The 26,730-nt window shown below is 40.6% G+C and overlaps 1 protein-coding gene across 1 annotated transcript; it reads left to right on the top strand.

Moving 5' to 3' along the window:
* Positions 1-18,072: 18,072 nt before the first annotated feature.
* Positions 18,073-21,525, top strand: LOC142170479 (uncharacterized). Its single transcript, XM_075232396.1, has 4 exons — positions 18,073-18,779; positions 18,865-18,954; positions 20,179-20,535; positions 20,841-21,525. The coding sequence occupies exons 1-4, from the start codon at positions 18,073-18,075 to the stop codon at positions 21,523-21,525; spliced, it is 1,839 nt and encodes a 612-aa protein (XP_075088497.1).
* Positions 21,526-26,730: the final 5,205 nt, after the last annotated feature.

Here is a 26,730-nt window from a genome sequence, read left to right as displayed (position 1 = left end):
CTACAATCTCTTGCCTATCCCACTCAAATTTGACCATCTAATGTAATGTAGAAGGCACTGCTTTGGCGGCGTGGATCCAGGGTCGCCCCAACAGAAGATTATATGACACTGCCACGTTCAACACTTGAAACTCCATGGTGAACTCGACCGGACCAATTGTTAATTCAAGTACGATGTCGCCCACTGTGTCTGTACCACCTCCATCAAACTGTCGAACATAGATGTTGTTCTTGTGAATTCTGTCACCATCGACCTTCAGTTTGTTCAACGTGGTCAAAGGACAAATATTGGCACTGGACCCATTATCAATCAGTACTCGAGTGACTACCGAGTCTTCACACTTCACAATCAAATAGAGGGCTCTATTATGTTTTGTACCCTCCACGGGCAACTCATCGTCTGAAAAAGTGACCCTGTTGACCTCGAAAATCTTGTTTGTTATTTTCTCCAGATGGTTCACAGAGATCTTATCCGGAACATGGGCTTCGTTCAGAATTTTCATCAATACCTGGTGGTGCTCATCTGAATGGATCAACAAGGATAACAATGAGATCTGTGCCGGGGTCTTCCTCAACTGCTCCATAATGGAGTAATCTTGCGCCTTCATTTTCTTTAAAAATTCTTCCGCCTCTTCTTCGGTAACTGGATTCTTTGTTGCTACTGGATTGGCCCTTCTTAATTCTGCGGGAGAAAAACACCTTCCCGAACGAGTTAGACCTTGGGCTTCACACACTTCTCCTTTGACTTCTTTCCCTTTGTAAATCACCGTCACCCGTTCATAATTCCAAGGAACAGCCTTGTTGTTGATCACTGGAAGCTGAGTTACCGATTTTATAATAACAGGCTCTGTGCGAGCACCCTTCACAGCCACAATAGGTTTACTTGCAACCCCTGGAACTACCACTTTAGCTTTCTCGGGTTTCACTGCAACAAGGCTCGACAACCCTCTCTCGGCTACCACAGCTGGCTTATCATCTACCCCTCTCAACTGGACCACTGATTTCCCTCTGGTTACTTTTTCCTTTGAGCTGGTTTTGCTGGAACGGATCATCATTATCATCTGTGAGGGCTTCCTGGGCTCCCCCTCTTTGTGTATCAACTCAATCATGTGTGTCTCATGGTGAGCTGGCAGTGGATTCTAATTAATATTCGGTGCTTCTGGGGCTTGAACCTCGATCCAATGAGTATCGATAAGCTCTTGCACAGCTATTTTCAGCTTCCAACATTTCTCTGTATCATGCCCTGGGGCCCCTGAACAGTACTCACAACTCACCGAGTGGTCAAGATTTCTAGGAGGAGGATTTGGCATTTTAGGCTCAATTGGATTCAGCATGCTCAACTGCCTCAACTTGTGAAAAAGACTGGTATATGATTCCCCCAGTGGATTGAAAGTCTTTTGCTTTGGTAACCTCTCATTCATGAAGGCTTGGTTTGATCGGAAACCCGTCCCGTAGGGATTTCTGTAGGCTCTTGGGGGTGGATACGTGTTTTGCGGAGCTGGGTATGGATTTTGTGGAGATGGCGCACACCATTGTGCGTGTGCCGGAGTTTAAGTATAGGTTTGTGCATGATGGACGAAAAAATGGGGGTCTGGCGGTGGGTAGTAATGTTGTAGAGGGCTATATGGAGTGTGGGGGTAATTTTGGTGGTAGGGTCGTGATTGGCTATAGTAGGGTGACGGGCCTCTAGATCGAAACCAGGCTCCGGACTCAACAGTCGTGACATCTTCTTTCTTCTTTTTCCCAAGTACACCCCAGTGCCGCTTTGAATGGCCTGGGTGGTTGCCTTGATCGCTGAATAACTCATGATCTTGTTGGACTTAAGCCCCTCCTCAACCATGCCTCCCATTTTTACAACCTCATTAAAAGATTTGCCAATTGCGAACACCAGATGACCAAAGTAGGTCGGCTCTAAAGCCTGCAAAAAGTAATCACCATCTCGCTTTCTTTCATTGGGGGATCTACCCTTGCTGCTTGCTCCCTCCACCGGAAACCATATTCTCTAAAGCTTTCACTGTGCTTCTTTTCCAGTTTGGCCAGGGACAGCCGGTCCGAAATGATCTCAAGACTATATTGAAAGTGACAAGCGAATGCTTGGGCCAAATCGTCCCATGTGTACCACCTGCTATGATCTTGTCTGGTGTACCATTCTAACGCCGATCTACTCAAACTTTGGCTGAAATACGCCATCAGTAATTCATCTCTTCTGCCTGCTCCCCTCATTTTGCTACAAAATCCTCTCAGATGAGCCACCGGATCACCGTGTCTGTTGTACAAGTCGAATTTAGGCATTTTGAACCCCTCCGGTAGTTGTATATTTGGGAACAAACACAGGTCTTTGTAAGCTACACTTACCTGACCTCCTAGCCCTCTCATATCCCTAAAGGATTGTTCTATGCTTTTCATTTTTCTGAACATCTCTTCTTGTTCAGGATTTCTGGCTGGTTTTTCTACTTTCCCTAGTAGGTTAGAATGTGGATCATATGGATAGGTTTCGAGCGCTTTGAAGGTAAGCTCTGGGGGATAATACTGGTTGTCCTGAGCTTGGAACACGGGTTCACTCGGGGATTTATGGAGTGCAGCTGGTGGAGATGCCACAAAGACAGGGGTGATTGGCGGAGGAGGGTATGGAATTGATTTTGGTGGTGGATCTTGTGACGTATGAGAAGTAGTGCCATGGTAGTGTTGATAAATGGGAAAACCTGGATCGGTGGCGGGATGATCCTGAGACTGAGCTAATGGTGGGGTAAAAGCAGGGTTAGCAGGGTAAGTTGGCGGTGATTGCCCTTTGTACCAGGCCTGGTACATTTCGGCCATCTGTTGCTTAAGCCTGAGCATCTCCTCTTTCATTTTATAGACGTCCAACTCCTCTACCTCAACACTAGTGTTGACATCTGGGATAGACATGATTTTCGGTATTGGTCCCTTCGATCTGGTTTGGTAATGATAATGTGCCAGTATCCTCTAAATAAACTAACTGCTTGAATTCTCTGGATAACAACGAACTTGTTAGTTTAACACATATGCAATCACAAGTTGGGATGCAATGTACCTAGGCAATTAACCATTTTCTATCATGCATTTGCTTCGGTTGCGTGCGTCATTCCGGCCTCTCATGATTGTGCCCCTTCTTTTAAGCTTCTTTTATTCTATCCCTTTTTATTTATTTTTCATATTCCCTCTTTTTCTTTTTTAGTGGTGGTCGAATCCTATAGAGATTGTCTGCGTATCATGTCCCCGCATGAATCAGACCGTGCGTAGTTATGGCACGAGTGCGGAAAATAGAGACACCATTTTTGGATTTTTCAATCTTCATTAGCAAAACGTTTTATTACAAGGCAAAACATTTTTGAAAGGAAACTGACGGGCTTGATACAGACTACAGACTTTATGCAAAAAGGGAAATACAAACTCCAACGGACAGTAGACTCTGAAGACAAGGAAAATACAGACTCAAACTATGAATGTCTCAAAGTTTTGAATTCTGGCGCCCGCGGGGCGTCATTCGGCCTCGCCGCGGGCTTTGGTGCAAGGCCCCTTTGCAGATCTTTCAAATCTTCCATGATCTGGTGGACATAAATTATTATTGAAGCAAAGAAGGTGGTATGGGACATATCCTCACAAGTTAGGCACTTTATGGTGATGTAGTGCCCGATATCGTCGATTCTTCCCTTGATTTTGTCCCTTTCCATAAGCAATCGCTCTATTTGTTGATTTCGCGTCCCCAGCACTTGCACGTTGTAAAAGAGTTGATCCTGAAACTCATTCATCTATTTCTTCATTCGGGCCATCAGATCATAGTAGCGCTTCCTATCTGTTCTGGTATCTCGGGCTTGTCTGAAGATCCGCTCTTTGTAGTCCCTCATCATTTGTTGCATGAACCATACTTGCTCTTCTGTCTTCTTTATCCATTTCACCTAGATTCTCGCTAGACCAGCTTTATATTTTTCCAGGTCTTCTTGATACTCGAGGACTTTCTTCTTTAGACCGTTTATGAGCCTTTTCTCAGCTCGGCTTCTCTCCTGGCTTCTGGCAGCTATTTTCATTTCCTGGATTTTAGTTTTGAGGACCTCGTTTTTCTGAGCTAGTTTTCTCCTTTCTCCCTCATCTGTAGCAATATGCAAATCTTTCTCAAATTTCAAATCCATAACTTGCTTCTCCAACTTGCCTATTGTAACCCTGTACTCGTGTTCTTTAGCCAACCAATCCCACTATTCTTGCGACGCCTTGACGAACTCCTGGAGATGGGGTCTTTTAGCCGGCCTTTCGTGCTCAAGTTCTCTCCTGTACCAAGCAAGATATCCTGGCGCCACTTCACCTTTGGCCCAATCCTGCACGCAAGTATCTACTTTTAAATATTGGCATTCACTCCAAATCTGACGGACTCTTGCTTCAGGAAACTGTTCGTCAGGGCTAATCTCAATTACTTGAGCACTAAGATCTTCCTCCTATGGCACTGTTTGACATCTCCCGAGTTGTCTCAAAACCCCATATGGTGCGTAGGGCTGAATGCTTTTGATTCCCATCAATAGAAAGTGGGTCCTAGCTGCCGGCATATATATGACTTCATCAACGGGCAACCATCCTAGCGTCCACTGTATTTGGCTGGCGGTGAGGGTCCGAAAGAATGATGTCCACGCTGTAACTCCCTCGGGTAGACTGACCCCCTTGATTCTTGTGTGGAATTCTTCTATGCAAGTTTTCTTCGAGGCACCATAACTCAAGAGCTGGGAACGGTGGCAGAGATGCTCAGTCATCCATATTTGTAGCAACAAGTTACACCCCTCGAAAAAGTTCCCTCTGGCTTTGCAGGCTATGAGAGCTCGGAAGATATCAGATACTATCATAGGTGCAAGAGTGCTTTCATCTTGAGTGAGCAAGGTACTGACGACCCCGGCTATTTTCAAATCAATGTTTCTGTCTTTCCTTGGAAACACCAAAAGGCCCAAAAAGGTTATCATAAAAGCCACTCGTCTATGCTCATCCCATTTCTGTCGGTTACTTTTACTGCATAACTTGTTACCCGGATTGTTGAATCCTCCGACATGACCGTATCTGTCGTATATGAAGCGCGGATTACAAAAACCCGCGGCCAAATCTAGGTTATGGACCGTCCTGGGTATCTTTAATGAATCTAAAAATCGATGCGCGGTGACAGCTCTTGGAGAAACCAGGTATTTTTGCCTTATCAGAACTTCAACATTTCCGATGTACCCGGCTATTTCCTCCAAAGTCGGGGTGAGTTCGAAATCGGGGAAGTGGAAGACATTGTGTGTCGGGTCCTAGCAGGTGACCAAAGCTCTTATGATATTCCCCCGACGCTGGATTTCCAATAAATCCGTAAGACCTTTTAGATATTTCTTGACCTCATCTTGCCCCTTACCACCTAAATCATCCCACCATAGCCGCAACTCGAAAGGGATTTTAGTCTCATCCTGCACATTTATTAAGGTGATTAAGAAATAAAATTCATTTGACTCAACAAATTGACTATTTTTAATTTTTCACAGATTAAAAGGAAGATTCGGTTCTGAACACGGCTTTTCAGCACTTCGGGAACGAAGATTTTAAGGATGGGTGAGTCAACGGGTCAAATCCAAAAATGACTAAAAGTGGCCGTTTATGCAAAGTCAGCCTTCCGGCGTCCCTTTCGGGAACATTCGGCTATATTTGCCAAAAACGGCATTACTCGATTTATTATTGACTCTTTTCTTTTTTTTTCAAATTGAAATAAAAGACCCGGTTGAAAACATGGCCTTTCAGCGCTTCCGGGAGGAAGATTTTAAGGCTGTGCCCGCAAACCATTTAAAAATGACTCAGGGTGGTTGTTCTTGCGAAAATAGCCTTCTGATGCCCTTTTGGGGACATTCGGCTTATTTTAAGCAAGAATGGCGTCACCTGACTTATTTATGACAAAAATTTTGACATTTTTGTAAAAGGGAGGTTGGACCCGATGAGGGTTGCCTACGTATCCCGCACCCTATGAGAATCAAACCGACGTAGTTCGGGAAAATAAACTATTTTTGAAAACAAGACCCTTTTTCCTTTTCTTTTTTTTTTGCTTTTTTGAGTGAAACAAACTATAAAAATATTTATTTCGGCAGAGTTTCGACAGCGTTCAGGCGTTGGTTTTCTAAAACTAAGCAGTCAACTCTCTATACTGTTATTTCTCTTCTTTTTTTTCAATTTTCCTGATATTCAGAAACTGGTCAGCACGCAGGTTTGAAACAAATAAATGCGCGGAAAAGAAATAAGATGCATCAGGATGGTCTTTTTCATTTCAGGTTGCTAGTCCTAGACGGACCCAACCCCTGTGTTGAGTCCCCTAAGTCAAATGCAACATGATGCAAATAGTCGTTCCTACTAGGGATCCGGCATGAAGTCACGTTATTCTAGGTTCAAAGCCTAGGTATTTGTTATAGACTGTGTACCCGAGCGGACAACTCGAGTCGAGGAGGGGGCAACGTACCGGGGACCCGCGAGATCGTCCGGCTTTGTAACTTGTCCGGCCTCTTTCTTATTTCAGGGTATGACACTAACAGAATAGGGAGTCTCAACCAGTAAGCACATCCCCGGAGGTAAGAAAAGAAGGGTTTCGGCACAGTTTATATAGAGTTCAGATAATATCAAAGCGGTAAAAGCATCATTTAGCACATTAGGCCCAAACATGTAAAAAAAATTTACATAAAACCAAATATAACAATTTATCTAAGCTCGAATTCTTGAACCCTGAACCAGAGATTCTTGGTTGGTTCCCCAGCAGAGTCGCCAGAGCTATCACACCTCCTTTTTACCTGTGCCCACAGGGGCGTAAGAGAGTTTTTTCAATTAAAGGACAATCGAAACGGGATTTTATTTAAAGATTCAGAGTTGCCACTTGGGAGATTAAGAGTGTCCCAAGTCACCAGTTGAATCCCGAACCGAGGAAAATTATGACTCTATTAATAGTCCGTGAACCAGAAATTCGAGTAAGGAATTCTGTTAACCCGAGAGAAGGTTTTAGGCATTCCTGGGTTCCATGGTTCTAGCACGGTCACTTAACTATTGTATTTGATTTTATCTGATTTTAAAACATGTTTTAGCTTATGTGTTTTTATTCGTAAACCGCTTTTATTATTATTTTAATGAGGATTGCAACGTCGTGAAAATGCGTCTCGAACCATGTCACATAAATGCACCCGTGGTTGTTGACACATTTCGACTCCGTTGAGATTTGGATTTGGGTCACATAAATGTGCACCCAAATTTTAGGAAGGTAATTTTATTAAAGTGCACGCTTAAAGAGACTAACACGTTTTTATCTTTGGGGAAGGCCGTGGAATTTGCTAAACAACCCATCCCGAAGTCTAAAAATGAATATAATATTTATTGAGGGCCTCACAATTTGTAGCTTTATTTAGCGAGGCTCGTCTCATCTATTATTTTAAAGGACAAACCTACAAGCGACTATGATTTTCTATATATTTTGTTTGTCTCTAAAGTAAAAAAAAAGGTCCTAATTATTTTAACAAGTCCATGTATCATTACTACGATATCAAAAATTTCTTGAATTAAAACAAATTAGCTTTATTAGATTCCAGCATTTGGGCCTGAAGCCAACCCGTGCTGGAAAAGCAGAACAAGCCCAATGGCGGAGAGGGATCGAATCCCATTGACTGCTCAATGCAGCACTCAAATAAGGCGAGTCAAAACTGAAATGAATGGGGATGCAGGGATGAGACTGGGTCATCTCTCAACTGGGCCTAAGAGTGAGCCCAAATTCCTGAAGAAACTTTTGATTTACCGGAAACATGACGTTTATAAAGAGATACCCCAGCATAAATTAACTACCATATTCTCAGCAAATGGAAACTAGCTAATTAATCAGAACTTTAAATTGAAATGGGCATGCTTCAATATTATCATTACTGTAACGAGTAACCTTGATTCAACCTATTATTTAACATGATGTCCTAATCATAGCACCTCAAGTTAAAAAATTTTAAAAGTAAACTCGCATTTCTTTTGTCAATATATCCGGACCTAGAACAAATAGACATGAACTTCAAATTGTTGCCTACCATAAACTACGAAGAAAAACATGGAACCACATCCTGCATTTAACTAGTGCAAATTGCTGCATCACACCCCACTACAGCCAACAAAACCCGTTGAACCTGTTTTTAACATATAAAACTATTTGAATCGATTTTATAACTACTGGAGATGAATTACTGGAATTGAATTAAGCTATACCATACTACCCTAGTAATACTGAATGAACTAGTAAGCTAAGACAGTCCAGAATAGTCCATACAACATATAATCCAAACAGTTGTTCTAATAATGCAAAAACAAATACTAAGCATTTAACTAGCAGCTATCAGATGATAAAACAATCGACAGCATCCAGATGAACTCAAATCTGGCCAGTGTTTGTATTTCAACTCAACTCAAAGTTACATCAGGGTGATCCAAAGGTGTACTTGGAAGTTATAACAATGAAGAAGGAGAAAATCAGTGGCAGCGAACAGCAAGTGTAACAACAGATTTGGAGTTCAAACAGCCACGAACACAATCAGTTCAGCCCAGAAATATATTTATCAATCCAGGAAGAGTTCATAAATGTTTTGAACCAATAAGATGAATAGATTAACCCAAAACCGATTCAAATAAACCCAAATGACCTTCAAATTGACCCTAGAAACATACCACAGCAACAAAACGCTCAAACTGATCCGAGAATGTCTCGACTGAAACCAAAAGTCTATTGGAAAACCAAGTAGAAAACACTACTGACTCCAGTGGCTAGCAATTTGAAAGTTCTAAAAAAAAACTCTCAAAATTGACATCTCAAATTCTCTGTATGTTTCAAATTAGAAGTGAATGCCCTCAAAGTTTTCAAAATGCTCCCTAAGAACTGAAACCTTAGAAAAACTCTCCAAAAAAAAACTTTCTCAAACTGATTCCTAGTCCTCTCAGGTCTGCCCAAGTTCTGTCCTAAGTCCCCCCACTTATACCCAAACACTGACCTTGCCAGCTCTCAAGAGCACTTAGGCAGAATATTTTAACTAATTCTGCCCATGATCTTCTTTTAGTACCCCACTAGAGTATGTTTTCCCCATTACCCCGTGTCTTTTCCTTATTTAATGTTCAAACAGGCATGGGCAACATATTTTAATCAATCCTTTTTAAGCCTTCCCCTACCATTATGTTTTGTTCCCCATTAGCACTTAAACAAATGCATTAATTTAATGTTACCTTAGCACTTATTAGACATAACACTTAAATTTAAAGTCCAAATTACCCCCTAATGCCCTAAACTATTATCCTACATGAACCCCTTTCAATCTGTACCAAACCCTTCAGCTATAACCAATTCAAACTATCAAATTCCTAACAACTGACTCCTAACTCAACTGGATAGATTACAAAACTTCAGATTTGAAAGACCAATAGACCTCCTGATGACCAACTAGGCAAGTAATCGACAGTATGAATTGCAAACAAAGGGAATCACACACTATAGAACAAGTTTTAATTCACAACAATTTTGACTAAACCCAACTACTCTCAACATGAGCCTGCAATTAGAGATGAGGCAAAGCAAGTGTCATGAAAAGAAACCTGATTAATAGCACAAGTCTAGATTCAAACAATCATGAACCATTTCCTAAGCATTAGGTCTATTGTACAGGCCAACATCATTGATTAAGGAATCACAATGACAAAATAATTGGTAGCTTGACCTTAAACAAAACTAACCGGACACAAATTAGACCAGTTCTTGACAAATTCAACTCACAAACTGGCCCAAATTGGAACTTAGACTACTGACCATAATTCAAATGGGAAATTCATGCAAATTTATAGAAGAGGAAGGGACAGAGTAAACAAACGGAACTGCAAGAGTGAACAATCAAAACTGGATGTAAAAGACTTACCCGAATCACAACTCGATTAAAAACCTCGAGGATCTTCCCACTTTCAAGCCGAGACGGACTTTAACCATATGTTTTCGAAGGAAAACAGTATGGCTAAAGTCAGTCTCTGACTCAAAATTCATGGAACCTGGCCTGCCTAACTTCGATCTGGAATCCGAGCTGCCCCACGATGATTTGAAAAGAATTGATCAAGGATTCATGGTGAGGGGGTCCAGGAGATCACAGGGTGTGAGTTTGGGGGCTATTGGGTAAGCTAGGGTTTTGCTCAAATCTTCGATTAAAGATTCGAAACAAACCGGGATGATTCGAGGTTAAAGGGGTAGGGATTTGTGTTGAGGGTGGTTAGAAGGTTCAGGGGTGTGAATTTGAGGGTCATCGGACCTCAGGCCACTGGGTTTTCAGGCGAAGGGAACGAGGGCGGCTAGGGTTTGGTGGGTCATTTGGTTCGTCTCTGAAAGAGACGACCGGGGGGTATGGCTTAGGGGCATGGGGTGGGGATTTGATTTTGGGAAATTAATTAAATTGGCCCAGATTTATTTCCTTCCTCTTTTCTTTTCCTTTTCTTTTCATTTTCTTCCTAAATTATTTTCTAAAATTATAAACCAAGTTAGCTTATTAAAAATACTAATTATCTTCTAATAACAATTATCACATCATTAAATACCAACTAAAATAAAATCACACAATTGGAGATTAAATGCTAAAAAATGCCAAGTACACATTTTTTGTGATTTTCATTCTCGCAAATCCAAATATTGTTTAATTAATTCCTAATTGTAAAATCAAATCCTAAATGCACATACAACACATATTTTTGTATTTTTCTTAATTAACATAAAAATAAACATGCACAGACAAGTACAAATAAATCACAAGCAACACAAAACTATTTTGTTTTGAATTTTTGGGAGTAGTTCTTGTAGGGCAAAAATCACGTGCTCACAGCAATTGCACATAAAGGAGCATAAATTCACAATGATAGTCTGAAATGGTAAAAGCCTAAAGGTCCCCAGCAGAGTCGCCATGCTGTCGCGCCCCCTTTTTCTCGCGAAATCGGATTTATGACATTTGGTATGGGACAACTCGTTCCTTTCAGGAACTGGGTTTTGCATTTTTGAAGAGTCGCCACCTAATGATTTCAGGTGCATTAGGACACCGATGGGGTTCAATTCTAAGTCATTTGAATAACTAGAGATAGGGTAAGGGCTTGAAGTTATCCCAAGGGAAATGTGTTAGGCACCCCTCAGGATCCATTAGTGTGGTTCCCGACCAGACAGTTATTGTGAATTTAGCAAATATACAAGTACGGGCTCAAATATTAGGGGATTTAAACACATAAAAAAGAAAGAACAATTAAAAGAAAAGTTATAAAAAAAGAGTTTGCAAATAAAAGGAAAGGGGATCCTAGGTTTATATTTAATATGGATCACGTCAATGCAATACCCGGTAATCACTCCTCAAAAGAGGGGTTACACGTGGCATTAGCGCACCGGTCATCATATCCATATCTACCCTTCCCACCCCGTTAAGGTATTAAAGTGCGGATTGGTCTCGATTACTATTTCATGCTATTACTCGTCCCATTCCTATTAGTCCCATAGGCACTTAGGACTCTAAAGGGCAGGATATTAGGCTGATTGGTTTCAAAGGATAAAAATCTAAGGCGACATACAAAAAACACATACTGCATGTTGGGGAAGCATATAAATAGATAAAGGCTCAAATATACCTCCTTGAACAAAAGCACATAACTAGCATGACTTGCACATACTTTTTAGGTCTGATTAAAATAATAAAGACGAAGGGAGTTTGATTATTGAAGCAGATTTGTTTATTACATAACTCAGATAAGAAGTCTGAATCAGGTCTGTTTGCTGGTTGTAACAATTAACCAAGGCGGATTCAATTTTACAGTCATTACTCTAAGGCTTGCCTAAGTATTTAGACGGGGTCCTATAGGCATGATATCTATTTAATTCAGAAGGTGGTGAAACAGTGATAACTTAAAGCGAATTGTTTGAAATCCTATAGGCATGTTTGCAAAACCTCGTTAAAATAAGGGAATCAGATTATTAAAAAAATATTCAGAATGGACGAATTTTAAATTAGACTAGTTTCAGATTCTGCAGATTACAGTATCCACTATCGCTGATTTTTACTCCTATGAACATGGTATCTAGGATTACTGATTTTAGACCCTTGTAGACATAATTGTCGATTTTAAACCTTTGCGTACATAGTATCTGAATGATGTAAAACCCCTATAAGCATAATATCTAGTAGATAATGGAAACACGGGTTTTTCACTTGGGAATTCCTATAAGCATGATTTCTATTCATTATGCTAATTTTAACAGGCGACTGGGTTATAGCCAATTGGGCCCTAAAAACATGATATCTAAATGGTGACAAACATACAGAATTTTAGATAACTCCTATAGGCAGGTTATCTAGATGTGAAGTTGAACAAGTAGGTCCTATAAACATGGTTTCTAAATGTGATGTGAATATGCAGAATTAAAAGCAGTCATATAGGCATGTTTTCTAAATGCGAATTGAACATGTAGAAAAAAGTAGTCCTATAGGCATGTTTTCTACCCTTGAGCATGCATAATTTCCCAACCCTTTTCACTAGCCAACCCCAAATGTTCATTAAAAATCATTACAAACCAGGAATACTTAACCACATCAGAAAAGTACAAAGAAAAGTTTCAACCAGAGGAAGCCTGATTCTTGACTTCCTCTCTAAGTTATGGAGTAAACCACCTCAAAATGCCATTGATCCAAATACTTTCTCAGACTTGAGTGTGTCAGAGCTCCCTAAGGGCCTCAATAGGAACCTGGGCAGTGCTCACACCCAAGTTACATAACCAGAATGGAGATGGGTGCAGTGTGGAAATGCCAGCCCTCATGTGTCCAAGTTCAGAGGGAGCTCATGGGTCCCAAGGAAAGGATCACATGAGGGGGGCAGAACTTAAGTCTAAGAAGAGAGTGAAAGTGCAGAAACAGAGTTCTAAGAGCTGAGGGAATAAAGGAGAGGGAAAGGGTGATGGGAGACGGCCATTAACATTTCAGGGAGTCAATAACTTCACACAAAGGGGGCAGGGGATTGAGAATCCAGTGCAAGGAGCTTATACACTTAGGCATGGGTTACCTTTGGGCATGTACAATAATAGAAAGTGCCGGCATGCCTGTAAATCAACCAGAACACACAACATATAAGAGAAACATGGAGGTTATGATCCTAAGAGGATCATGTTTGGGTCATGCATAGCAATTTCCAATGCTGTCTTGCCCCAAACCAACCACAAGTATTAAACACATTGGGGTAGGGATTTAGAATTCATAGGTCATGATACATTGATTCAGAATAGGAGAAAGGACATTACAACATGCTAAACAATGGTACTGGGCTAAATAAAAATAGTAGGCAGACAACAATGCAAGAAATAGTAAATAAACATATTGTTATTGGTGCAGAAAACTTAATTAGAACATACTATTAAGAAATGCAAATGCAGAAAATAAGAAAGTTTCCCCACAGCCTAGCCTTGGCTTTCAGCCGGCTAGGTAAGGCAGCAATATAGTAGTAACAGAGAAAAGAGAGATTTGGTAGAGTGTGTGTTTGAACTCAAATGTTTATGCCTTGTGTTCATGTTTTTTGAAAGAAAAGAAGTACATGGTATTTGTAGTTTTTTTAAAACGAGTAAGAGAGGGTAATAAGCTACAAACATGGAAACAATCATGATTCAGAATCAATTATACAAGTGATTGCCTTTAATTAAGGGATCACTTTGCTTAACGGACAGTGACAGGTTCAAAAATAAGGAAAGAAATCAATTTATAAGCAGGCTGACAGTTGCCATAAAAGAAGTAGTAAAACATTCAGTAGGCCATCGAGTCTAGGTAGAGAGATACACTAATTTTGGAAAGAATTTAGCAAGGCAAAACAGGAAAAGAAAATCAATTAACCCTAACAGGTGAGTGAAATCAGAATTTCACAAAGGAAAAGTTCGAAATCAGTCACAAGTTGAAGGTCAAACAAAGAAGGAAACTTAGCATATAAATAGGGTGCATAAACACTATACATGCGAGGCCAAGCTTGTTGGCAGAAGGAAATAGCATACAATAGTAGTACAAAATTAAGTGGATAGCAACATTCGATACATGATAGCCCAACAGGTCAAGTAGTGAAGAAAACATAGAATATCAAAGCATGTGAAGATCTCACAGTAGCAGGTGAAGAAAACCCCTCTTGAAAAGTAGGGTTTCGAGCATAATCGATTTTTAGAGATGATAGAAAACCAGAGTCAGAAGAATCACGCAGAGAAATAAGAGATTTTGAGATAAAGAACTTCAAAATCGAGTTATGTACTTAAACGAACAGCCTCAGACCCAAAACCATAGGATTTTCAACAATAGAAGAGTTTTTAAAAAAAGGATAAACAAACAAATCGGACAGAAACTCAGGCAAACAAACATTCATCTAATAAACAGTCATAAGAAATTAGGGCTTTTAACATGCAAACTCAAGTAGAAGAAAGATATAAGGAAACACAGTAGAACATGTCAAAAATCAGAGAAAAGTTTTGAAATAACCTAACAAGAACCCTAATCGGAAAAGATAAGGGGTTTTGAAGGCAGAGTTTTAAAAGAAACTTCGAGAAAAATGCTTAGCAGTTCAGAGCAAACATAGATCTGAAACAGATATAAAAGAAATTGAAAGAACCTTTAGGTTAGGGTTTCAGAAGAACCCCAAGTTATGAGAAAGGTTTTGAAAACCATCGATCTAAGCATGAGAGTCAAGAGTCTGACTCGAATAGCCATGGATGACCGGAGAACAGTCATGAACTGAAATCGAACAAGGTCTGGACCAAGCTCTTTCAAGGTCTATCCTTGAGACCATAAGAATCAAACATGTAGAAGCCATGTGGGGTTGATACAGGTCTCCGATGACCTTGGAAGCCATAGATTTGGGAGGTATTAGGGTTGGCTTAGGTGGCGGTGGCTAGGGTTCATGAGGGATTACAAAGAGAGTTGAGAGGGAAAGGAATTCAAGGGCGGCGTTTGGTGTGAAATAAGGTGGGGTAAGGGGTCGTTTGAGGTTAAAAATGGAAATGACCAATATTGGCCGTTGATCTAATTGATCAACGACCAGGATTGAAAGGGTTAGGTAGGGGAGCCGGGTTGGGTTATTTAGATTGGGTCGGGGTTGGGCTGAAATTGAAATTGGGTTGCGAAATTGGGGGCCTGTTTTGGGTTATAATTGAAACTCAATTTGGGCTATAATTGCAATAGCCACTTTTCGCTTTTAATTTTATAAAAAATAGTAAATTATTTCCTGGAAATAAATTGAAGGTACTAAAATGATTTGTAATAAAAAATTATCAATTTAAAAATACTAGAATTAATTTTTTTATAAATATAAACGCAATTAAATCTAAAAGAGGCTAATATTGCAATTATATGCAATTTAGCTTTAAAATGCTAAATAAATTTCTAAAAATATGCAAAAATTATCTTGACTATATTTTATTATAAATATGAGAATCCAATAAATGAATCACTAAGATTGATAAATTTGGGAATTATTATTGGGTTATTTATGAATAAAATAGAGGAATAAATTGGTTAAAAAATCTTTAAAATTAAGAAAATTAATAAAACATTGGGACATACTTATATATGCATATATATGCTATTTTGAAAGTATTTTACATATAAAAAATATACAGGGAAAAATTGGATATCAACAACTGGGGAAGCTCAAACTTGGCTGAATTCGCTCCCAATAAATTCCATTGTCACCTGGGAAGAATTAGTCAAGCAGTTCCTGAACAAATTTTACCCGCCCAACAAGACTGCAAGACAGATTGATGAGATATTGCAGTACAAGCAGCTAGGGGTGTCAATGGATATTCGAAAACCGACTAAATCGACCGAACCGTACCGCACCGAACCGATGTTTAGGTTTCTTTTTAAGAAACCGTAGATTTTTATATAAATCTATAACCACACCGATAATTAGGGCAGGTTTTTTATTTTATAAAAATAAACCGAAAAAATACCGAACCGTACCGAATAAATTTTACATGTAGAAAATATATTTATTTAGTAAGTTTAAAAATAAGAATGCATTAAATTTTCTTTGAGCCTTGGAATTATGAAAACTATTACAAGCCAAAAAGTAATTAAACTCAAAATACTAATTCCTAAAACATATTATGCTACTTCTACTTAAACTAAGTTATTTCAAGTATCTTTATTAGCAAGACACAAAGTATTCTAGCGATTATGAGTAGCAAACTACAATGTATTGAATATATTTCCTTTCATATAATTTAGATTTATCTTTTTGAATATTTAATCTTCTATAGAATTTATTCTTGAGTCGTCCCAGCTTGGTATATCTTTCAACTCGTATGATTAATATTTTATTTGCCTTTGTTTGATTTCTTTACGCTGTTGTAGAATAGTTGATGGATCTATACTTTAGCCTTTTTTTAAATTCATCACCCTTTAAACAGTAAAAATGTCTAGAGAGTTTTGCTAAGTCCTATAAAAGAACGTATACTATTGCACTTCTACTTCTACTGGTGAATTTACATGATATTAAAAAAATACTCGAAAATTAACCGAACCGTACCGATACCGAAGAGAAACCGGCATGATTGGGACGGTTTCGAAAAGTCTAATTTTGGTTATACATAATAGAATAACCGAAAAATTGGTATGATATAAATTTTATAAAATAACTGGCCGAACCGAACCATTGACACCCCTACAAGCAGCAGCCTACTGAGACCTTGCAGAAAACTTGGGAAAGATTCAAAGGGATGCTAGTGAAGTGTCTCCACCATGGTATTCCAGACCAGATGCTCGGCCAGAGATTCTACATGGGGTTAGCAGACAATCTAAAGGCCAATGTAGATGCTTCAGCTGGGGGTGCATTTTTTAGTAAGGCATTCACCGAGTGCAAAATCCTTCTTGACAAGATGTCCTAGAATTCGGGGTGGATGACGAGGGGCACAACACTGGCACCAATAGTGCATTCAGTTACTCTTGACCCAAATAATTCGCATGCAGAGAACATAGCTACACTCATGACTCAGATGAGTATATTGACAAAGAAGGTTGATGAGATGGGTAAAAAGCAAGTGCATATTGTTGACACAACAAATAGAGGACTATGTACACCCTGCATTAATCAGTCTTATGTGTGTTCATGGAGTGGAGAAGGTGACAACCAAGGGTTAAGAGAGGATATGAATTATGTCAACAACTTTGTGGGTCAGAGACAAGGAGGTCAGCAGTAGAGACCAGCACCAAATCAGCAGTGCAAACAAACATGCCACAACCTGGAGGTATGCAGCCCCAAGGCCAAATGGTGCCATATCAGAGACAACAGGGCTATCCACAGCAGAACCAGCAGCAGTTGGCATATCAGCCACCTCCTCAGCAACAAGATAACAACATGGTAGAGATCAGGGGTATGCTTCAATAACTCATTGGAACAAATGGTAAGATGCAGGAAAAGTTGGCAGTTCATGACTCAACAATAAAGAATAGTGAAACTCAATTGGGGTAGTTGTCCATGGCCTTAAACAATTGCCCCCAAGGAACATTGCCAGCAGACACGGACATTAATCCCAAGGAGCAAAACCCGAATTAGCTGATGGACGTAAGTCTCCGGAATGGGAGAGATTTAGACAGGGAGCAAGAAGATGCACAATCCAGCAAAGAGACTATGCCAGCCACTCCAGTTCCATTGGAGGTAGATGAATCAGCAGAACTTACTGAAGTGGTGGTTGAACAGGTTCAGGATGATAAGGGTAAGGCTAAGGAGAGTGAACAAGCTGCAGAACAGGTGGTACCCCTTGTGCCGCAGAACCCCAACAGAGAGAAGCCAGCAAGCAGTGCACAAAGGGTTATACCTGCACCATTCCCTCAGAGACTGGTAAAACAAAAGAAAGAGGAAATTCATGGAGATGCTTCGTTAAATTCAATTGAATATTCCTCTGATGGATGCTTTGAGGGAGATGCCAGGCTATGCAAAAATTATGAAGGACCTAATGTCACAAAAATTTGACTTTTAGGACCTATCCACAGTAACTCTGACACAGACCTGTAGTGCAGTAGTGACAAGACCCATGGCTCAAAAGATGCCTGACCTAGGTAGCTTCACTATTCTGTGTACTATTGGGAGTTATGCCTTTGTAAAGGCATTATGTGGATTAGGAGCCAGCATAAACTTGATGCCTCTGGCCATATATACCAAACTGGGCATTGGTAGAGCTAGACTGACTTCGATGCTTTTGCAACTGGCTGACTGCACGGTTAAAAGGCCGACAAGGATTCTTGATGATGTGTTGGTACAAGTGGGGAAGTTTGTATTCCCTGCAGACTTTGTTATTCTGGATTGCCAGGTAGATGAGGAGATACCCATCATTCTGGGGAGGCCATTCCTAGCCACTGGGAGAGCATTGATCGATTGTGAAACTAGGGAATTAAAAATGAGGTTAAACGATGAAAAAGTTATATTCAACGTTCAACAATCCATGAGGAGACCCAGTGAATATGCTAATTGCTCCCTAGTGGAGGCAGTGAATGTGATCCTGCACGAAAATGATGAGACCCTGACTGCTACAGATCTATTAGGGGCTTGGCTGACAAATTTAGAGGAGATGGATGGTGAAGGGTTGGCAGAGTGGGTCATGGCACTCGAAGGCCAAGGATTCTGGAAGAGGGAACCTCAGTTCGAGTCCCTTGAGTTAGAAAAGAGTGCTACACCACCGGCAAAACCATCAGTAGAGGAACCACCCAAACTAGAGCTAAAACCGTTCCTAGCTCACCTCAGGTATGTTTTCTTAGGGCCTGATTCTACTTTACATGTTATTATATCATCCGGTTTGCTAGATGTGTAGGTAGAGCAACTCCTATAGGTACTACAGAAATGTAAGACTGCCATTGGTTGGACCATCAGTAGAGGAACCACCCAAACTAGAGCTAAAACCGCTCCTAGCTCACCTCAGGTATGTTTTCTTAGGGCCTGATTCTACTTTACATGTTATTATATCATCCGGTTTGCTAGATGTGTAGGTAGAGCAACTCCTATAGGTGCTACAGAAATGTAAGACTGCCATTGGTTGGACCATGACGGACATAAAGGGTATCAGCCTAGCTTTTTGTATACACAAGTTTGGAAGAAGGGCACAAACCTTCCAGAGAACATCAACGAAGGCTGAACCCAAATATGAAAGAAGTGGTGAAGAAGGAAGTGATCAAATGGTTAGATGCAGGTACATCTTCCCTATCTCTGACAGCAATTGGGTCAGCCCTGTTCAGTGTGTGCCGAAAGAGGAAGGAATGACGGTCGTACAAAATGAGAATAACGAGTTGATCTCGACTCATACAGTCACGGGATGGCGGATTTGCATGGATTACCGGAAATTGAACATAGCTACCCGGAATGACCATCTTCCATTACCATTCATTGACCAAATGTTGGATAGGTTGGCTGGGCGATCTCACTTCTATTTCTTGGATGGATATTCGGGGTACAATCAGATCTCAATAGCCCCCGAAGACAGAGAGAAAACATCATTCACCTATCTGTATGGCATCTTCGCCTTTCGGAGAATGCCTTTTGGGCTTTGTAATGCACCAGCAACATTTCAACGATGCATGTTAGCCATCTTCACGGACATGGTGGAGGACATTATGGAGGTATTTATGGATGATTTCTTTGTGGTGGGGGATTTATTTGAGGACTGTCTTCACAACTTAAGAAGAGTGCTCAGAAGATGTGTGGAGATAAATTTAGTGCTAAACTGAGAAAAATGCCATTTTATGGTACAAAAAAGGATAGTCTTGGGGCATTGAGTGTCCAGTAAGGGAATTGAGGTTGACCATGCTAAGGTTGACGTGATTGAGAAGTTGCCACCGCCTGCTTCAATCAAGGTAGTGAGAAGTTTTGTTAGGCACGCCGGGTTCTACAGGCGATTCATAAAAGATTTTTCTAAGATTGCTAACCTTTTATGCAAACTCCTTGAAAAGGATTAGCCCTTTGTGTTTTCTAATGATTACAGGTTAGCATTTGAGGAGCTGAAGAAGAGATTGGTAACTGCACCCATCATTGTTTCACCCAACTGGGAGCAACCGTTCGAGCTCATGTGCGACACAAGTGACTATGCTATAGGAGCAGTATTGGGGCAGCAAAAGGATAAACTGATGCACCCGATTTACTATGCAAGCAGAGTGCTAAGCGGTGTACAACTCAATTACACCATGATGGAAAAGGAGATGGTGGCTGTCGTTTTTGCATTAGACAAATTCAGGTCATACTTGATTGGCTCAAAAGTTATTGTTTACACGGACCATGTAGCAATTAGGTACCTAATAGAAAAGAAGGAGTCAAAGCCACGCTTTATTCACTGGGTTCTTTTGCTACAAGAATTCGATCTGGAGATCCGTGATAGAAAAGTGAGAGAGAATCAAGTAGCTGACCACCTCTCAAGGTTGAAAGGAGTTGAAAAGAAGGTAGAGGTTGAGGATATAACAGAGACATTCCTGGATGAACAGTTACTAGCAATGACAATGAAGGAGGCACTGTGGTATGCTGATATTGCTAATTATTTAGCAAGTGGTATTGTACCTTATGAACTCTCCTCAATTCAAAAGAAAAATTTCTTTCGGGATTGTCGGTCTTATTATTGGGATGAACCTCTACTATTTAAAATATGTGTAGATAAAATGATCTGGAGATGTATCCCCGAGAAAGATCAACATTCTATTTTGCAGGCTTGCCATGCTTCACCATATGGTGGACACTTTGGAGGAATTCAGACAGCAGCTAAGGTGTTGGAGTCGGGTTTGTATTGGCCAACTCTGTTCAAAGATGCCCATGCTTGGGTCAAAGTTGCGATGAATGCCAAAGGACAAGCAACATATCTCGCCGACATGATATGCCAATTACCACAATTCAAGAGGTGGAGGTTTTTGACATGTGGGGGATCGACTTCATGGGTCTATTTGTCAGCTCGTATGGTAACAAGTACATATTGGTAGTAGTTGACTATGTCTCCAAGTGGGTCGAAGCAGTGGCTCTCCCAACCAATGATGCTAAAGGGGTAATAGGCTTTCTAAAGAAGAACATCTTCACATGTTTTGGCACCCCGAGAGTTATAATCAGTGATGGCAGAACCCATTGCTGCAATAGAGCATTCGCACGGCTGTTGGAAAATTATGGAGTTCATCATAAAGTGACCACATTGTACCACCCACAGTCGAGCGGGAAAGTTGCAGTGTCCAACAGGGAAATTAAAAGTGTCCTTACAAAAACAGTGAATACAACAAGGACCGATTGGGCGAAGAAGCTGGATGATGCATTGTGGGCATACCGCACAACCTTCAAAACTCTAATTGGTATGTTAACGTACAAATTGGTGTTTGGAAAGTCATGCCACCTTCCGGTAGAGCTCGAGCATAAAGCACTTTGGGCATTGCGGCAGTTGAACTTGAACATGGAGACAGCAGGCACCAACAGAGCCACTGGGTTACATGAGCTAGAGGAATTCAGGTTCCAGGCATTCGAAAGTTGCTAGATTATACAAAGAAAGGATGAAACTAATGCATGATAAGCACATCGTGTACCAAAACTTCAAATCTAGAGAGCTAGTATTGTTATACAACTCAAGATTGAGATTGTTTCGAGGTAAGTTGAAGTCCCGATGGTCAGGACCCTTTAGAGTGGTGCAAATGTTCTCAAGTAAAGCTGTTGAGATTGAATTAGAAGATGGGACGAATAAGTTCATAGTGAATGGGCAAAGGTTGAAACATTACCTTGGAATGGCAGAAGAGAAAGGGGATAGAGAGATAATAACGTTGGAAGAGCCCCAGTACGCGATTGAGGAGTGATGATCCAAGCCTGCGTTGTGCCACGACGTTAAATCAGGTGTTGCACGGGAGGCAACCCACGAATGTTGTTGTTTTTGTTTTCTTTTGTAACTTCCTATAAAAAAATTCCTCGCACCACGACCGCGGCTCGACCACAGTGATGGACGAGTATTCTGCCTCGAATTTGTGCAACCCATCGTGACTGAGGTGGGACCGCGGTGAGACGAGAACATTCTGCCTCGAGGCTTTTAACCCACCGCGACCGCGGTGGTTCACTAAATAGCGTCGCCCAGATAAGTTAATTTCAGTTTTTTTTTAATTTTCTATTTTATTTTCTTTTCAAAATTCGCCCCCCTCCCCCTCCCCCTTTAATTTCATTAAAACACCCACCCCCACCCTCACTTCCCCCATCTCATCTCTCTCTCTAAACCCTAATCTCTCATCTCCCTTCTCTCTTCTTCTTCTTCTTCTTCTACACTTTTCTCACTTCCCCCATCTCCCCTCTCTCTCTCTCTAAACCTTAATCTCTCATCTCCCTCCTCTCTTCTTCTTCTTATTCACTTATCTCACCTCCCCCATCTCCATTTATATCACTCTTTCTTCCATCAAGGTATGTCACTCCCCCTACCTCTTCTTTTGTATTTTTGTTTTAGTTTTTATGTTAGTTCCATGTTTTAATTGTATAGTATTTCTAGTAGATTTTTGTTCTTTTTCTTTTGATTTTTGTTTTTGTTGTTGCTTGTTAATGGGTTATGTGCACAATGTTGTAGAGTAGAGTGTGCATAATGTTGTGGAGATGTGTATGCTTGTGGGTGTTGGACTAATTGTTGTGGGATGTAATGGTGTAGTACAAATTGTTGATTTGGGGGATGCATAGATGTATCCATGAGGGATAAGGTGTTAGGATAGTGCCTTGCTCACAAGGTGTTTGTGGAATTGCCCCAATGGAGTTTAAGGGCTAATGTGACCATGGTAGTGGTGAAGTTTGAGTAACCACCCATGGTTCACACAACTCACACCCTCACTAATAGGATAATTCTGTGTTTGACGGGTATAATGCATCCATCTAAGGAGAGATGCAACACAGGGTCCTCCGCTAGTGGTCCGGGTAGTTCTTCGAGAGCTCGGAGTCAAGCTAGTGCGGAACAGTTTGACCACACTAGGTTTGTCTCCAAATCAGCTGAGGACAGATATAATGCCAAGGCGTCAAAGAAGTTGTTATCAGAGGTGCATATTGACTGCGCAGGGTTGCAAGTGGAATGCCAGAATATCTTTGCTGAGTTGAGGAGGTGTCAGCAGGACATCTTCTTTGAGGAACCGGAGGAGGCGAATGTACAGATAGTGAGGGAATTTTATGCTAACTGCCTGGAACATAAAAATAAGGTTGTCACAGTCCGCAATACCCGGGTTAATGCGTCCCTCGAGGCCATCCGTCGGGTGTACCGGCTACCAGTATTAACAGGGGAGATGGATGCTTATATTGCATATCATCGCCCGAGGGTCAATTGGGCACAAATTCTTGATGTCATATGTGTGCCTGATAGGGAGTTTATATGGATAAAGTGTCTGATAACATTGAACTCACAATCTCTTAATTGGGAGGCAAAGTGTTAGCTCACAATTATCAATAGCCGATTGCTACCCTCCAGCAACACGACTGATGTCAATGGGCCACGGACAGCAGCTTTCTACAGTCTTATGACCCACCAGGATTTTGATGTCGCCCGGCTCCTCCATGATGAGATGTTCATTCGCTCACCTGAGATACTCAAAGGTTTTTACTTCCCTTCTCTGGTCACCAAGTTGAGGCGTGTTGCTAGAGTCTCTAAAAACCTTAGAGTTGATGGGAAATTGCCATTGAAAGCCTCATTCTGGGCAAGCAAGATCGGAATTGGGAGAGAGCCGATGGTGATGGTTGGGGATGATGATGAAGTCGACAAGGAGGATGAGGTTGCTGCAGTCCCACCACCTCCAAGAAATGATGAGGCGGGCCCATCACAGCCCCGCCAAAGTACCCGCATGACAGCCCTGGAACAAGAACTGGCTAGTCTCTACACTTCTGTCGATGACCTGGGCACCAGAGTTGACACTCTTACCACTCAATAGGCCAAGTCGGAGAAGAAGATTATTTCGAGCGCTAGGACGAGCATGTCACCTCGATCCTGGAACCGTCTATGATCATGATTGATCTTCAGGGAAGTCCCCTTACCTTACTATGCTTTATGTTTATTGACATGGGGACATGCCAAACTTTTAAGTGTGGGGTAGGGGATGACTGTTGTTGTAAAAAGATTGTATAACCTTGTATTGTTGCTTTCTTTTTGAATGTTTGGTATTATAGAGTTAGATTAGTTAACTTCGACTTGGCCCGAATACGAACACCTTTTGACAGGTCTCTTGAGGGACAGTAGTCGAACGAAAAAAAAAGGGAATATAAGGACTCTTCCTGATGACGGATCCTTTAGACAATTTCTTGAGGGAAGTAAGTCTAGAGAAAAGACCAAAAAGATTTTTTTATTATAGGTAGTGTAGTAACTCCCCCTTAGTTTTTCTTTGGGCCACGGTTCTTTTCCAAGGGTTTAGCTTGAACCAGATGTAGGTAGTTTTTTTGTTTATTTTGTTTTTAGTTTTTAGTTAGTATTGATGGGCTACAAGCTGAAATAGAAGGAGAAACCCTTGGCATTAATACACCTGAACACAGTCGACACTAGAGTGTAAAGCTTAGTCTCAGTGGTTGATTCTTGCTAAAGTGCCTTAAATTGTATGTTTGTCACTGACTTGAATACTCAAACAAGAGTGTTTTGATAATCCAATCTGGAGTGAGTCATGTGTCATGTGTGTGTGAGTTGTACTATATTCTATGCTTTACATTTGATAACTAGAACTTGCCCCGTGTGTTTGTAAAGTGAAATAGTAGCTTCATTCAGTCTTAGAAGTGATATAGGCATTTCTTTGTTAAGCCAGATATATAAAGTAGACCCACCTAATTGTAATACATCGCAGTCAATCCGGTTGAGCCTATAAGCCTGTTTCTTTGGCAACCACGTTGCGAACCTTACCCAATTGTTTGAATGGCCTATCTGTTTGAACCCCTGTACCTCCCATGAACACTTGAATGGTTTTGAATTATACAAAAGTTAAAGTGTGGGGTGGTGGTTTGGTTTTGAGTGGAACCAATGAAATAGAGGAAAGGTGCAGTTTTTTTTCTGGAAAAGTAAAAGAAGAAGCACCACATAAAAGAAAAAAAAAGAATGAATAAATGTAGTAGTTGATAAAGTGGTAGCTTGATACAACTACACCTAAAGGAATGGGATGTTATAAATAAAAATGTGGTGGAATATTTGGTTGACATAAGTGTGATCTTGAAAGTTAATGTGATTGTATCAAAAGTGCTTAGGGAGATTAGTCACTATACCCAAATATATCCTACCCGTCCCTGAAGCTACATTACAACCAAGTGAAGTACTAATTGATCTTAGACTGAATAGGCTTGATTAGTAGAGTAGTACACTACGAGCAAGCCTATGGTGCATCTCTGTGGCATGTGAATGTTCTTTTCGAGAGTGAGCGAATTTTGTCTATCTGAGTTCCTAATAGTTCTTAATATTAGTATTTGTGGAACTACTCTCTTGTGTGATGTGAGGGCATGTGATTCACGAAGGAAAGGTAAGTCTTGACCTCTGTATAGAGTGGTTTGAGTAAGTGTGAATATTGCACGGCACGTGAGATTCAACTTTTGAGGCAAAGATTGTTCATTACTAGGTGCAACTTTGGTGAATTATTCTTGGTGTGATTCGTTACGGGAAAAGCTTAGGGAAGGAACTTTGATAGAGTGTGGTGGATTGCTTGAGGACTAGCAATGATTTAAGTGTGGGGTGTTGATATTAGGCTATATAGACGATATTTACATCCTACATGTACCATGCTTTATTGTTGTTTTGAATGCTAAATGATAACAAAATGCTCTAATTGGTGTTCTTTTGCTTTGCAGGGACTAATCCAAGTTAGGAAGAACTATGGAGTATTTTGGAGTCAATAATGTGAAGAAAACGTCCAATCAAGAAGCACCCGAGAAGAACGAAGCAAAAAGTGGACTGGGTTGGAATCCACCGCGAACACGGTGGACCGCGGTGGCCAAAGACGCGAGGTAGAATGTTTGTCTCTCACCGCAGTCGCGGCCGCGGTAAACTGTGTAGTTTCCCAAAACTTTTGGGACCAAAGTGTACTTCGGGGAAAACTTATTCTGACCCCTTATAAACTCAAGAAGCTCGCCCAAGAAAGTATCAAGCTTGTTTTTAGACTACTTTGGAGGCAAGAACAAATGTGAGAAGAGCAACCAAACATTAGAGTTTTTTCTATCTTCTCTTTATTATTGCAATTACACATTATGAACAAGTTAGTAGTTTTATCTTACTTTGTTATGAGTAGCTAAACATTTGACATAGGGTTGATGGAACCAGTTGTTGGATGAGGTTTTGACTCAACTTTGTTATAACCGAGCCGGATTTATTATATGATTGTTCAAGTACATTTCGTATGGTGATTAATTGAATGGCCCCTTGATTAATTGTGTCTAATTGCCTTGTGATGCTTGAGAAAAAATACTAGGTTAGACTGTTGTTGAACAACTCACTTTTGGGTAATTAAAGAGATTCATTACTTGAACTTAAAAGTGGGGTTAGAGATAACGAAACTTTTGTGGGATAATTCAGAGCTGCACACATTATCAGCTAGAGTAGTTCGAGAGAATGCTCTAGTAAATTATCGTAGTTGATCGAGAGATAATTACGATAACCCATAGCTCATAATCCTCATAGAGTATTATGGCGATATTATAGCAAAAGAGTTAAGACTTAAACTAGCAATTGGGGAAATCAATGCCCTAGACCTTTTTACCATTGAATTATATTTGA

The sequence above is a fragment of the Nicotiana tabacum genome, chromosome 16, assembly GCF_000715075.1.
Source record: "Nicotiana tabacum cultivar K326 chromosome 16, ASM71507v2, whole genome shotgun sequence".
Lineage (NCBI taxonomy): Eukaryota > Viridiplantae > Streptophyta > Magnoliopsida > Solanales > Solanaceae > Nicotiana > Nicotiana tabacum.
This window is presented reverse-complemented; position numbering and strand designations above follow the sequence as displayed.

Coding starts and splice junctions, on each gene's coding strand:
- LOC142170479 (XM_075232396.1), top strand. CDS start 18,073: ATGGCTCAAAAGATGCCTGACCTAGGTAGCTTCACTATTCTGTGTACT. Junction 18,780..18,864: donor CCGTTCCTAGCTCACCTCAG/GTATGTTTTCTT, acceptor CAACTCCTATAG/GTACTACAGAAATGTAAGAC. Junction 18,955..20,178: donor CCGCTCCTAGCTCACCTCAG/GTATGTTTTCTT, acceptor CTATGCAAGCAG/AGTGCTAAGCGGTGTACAAC.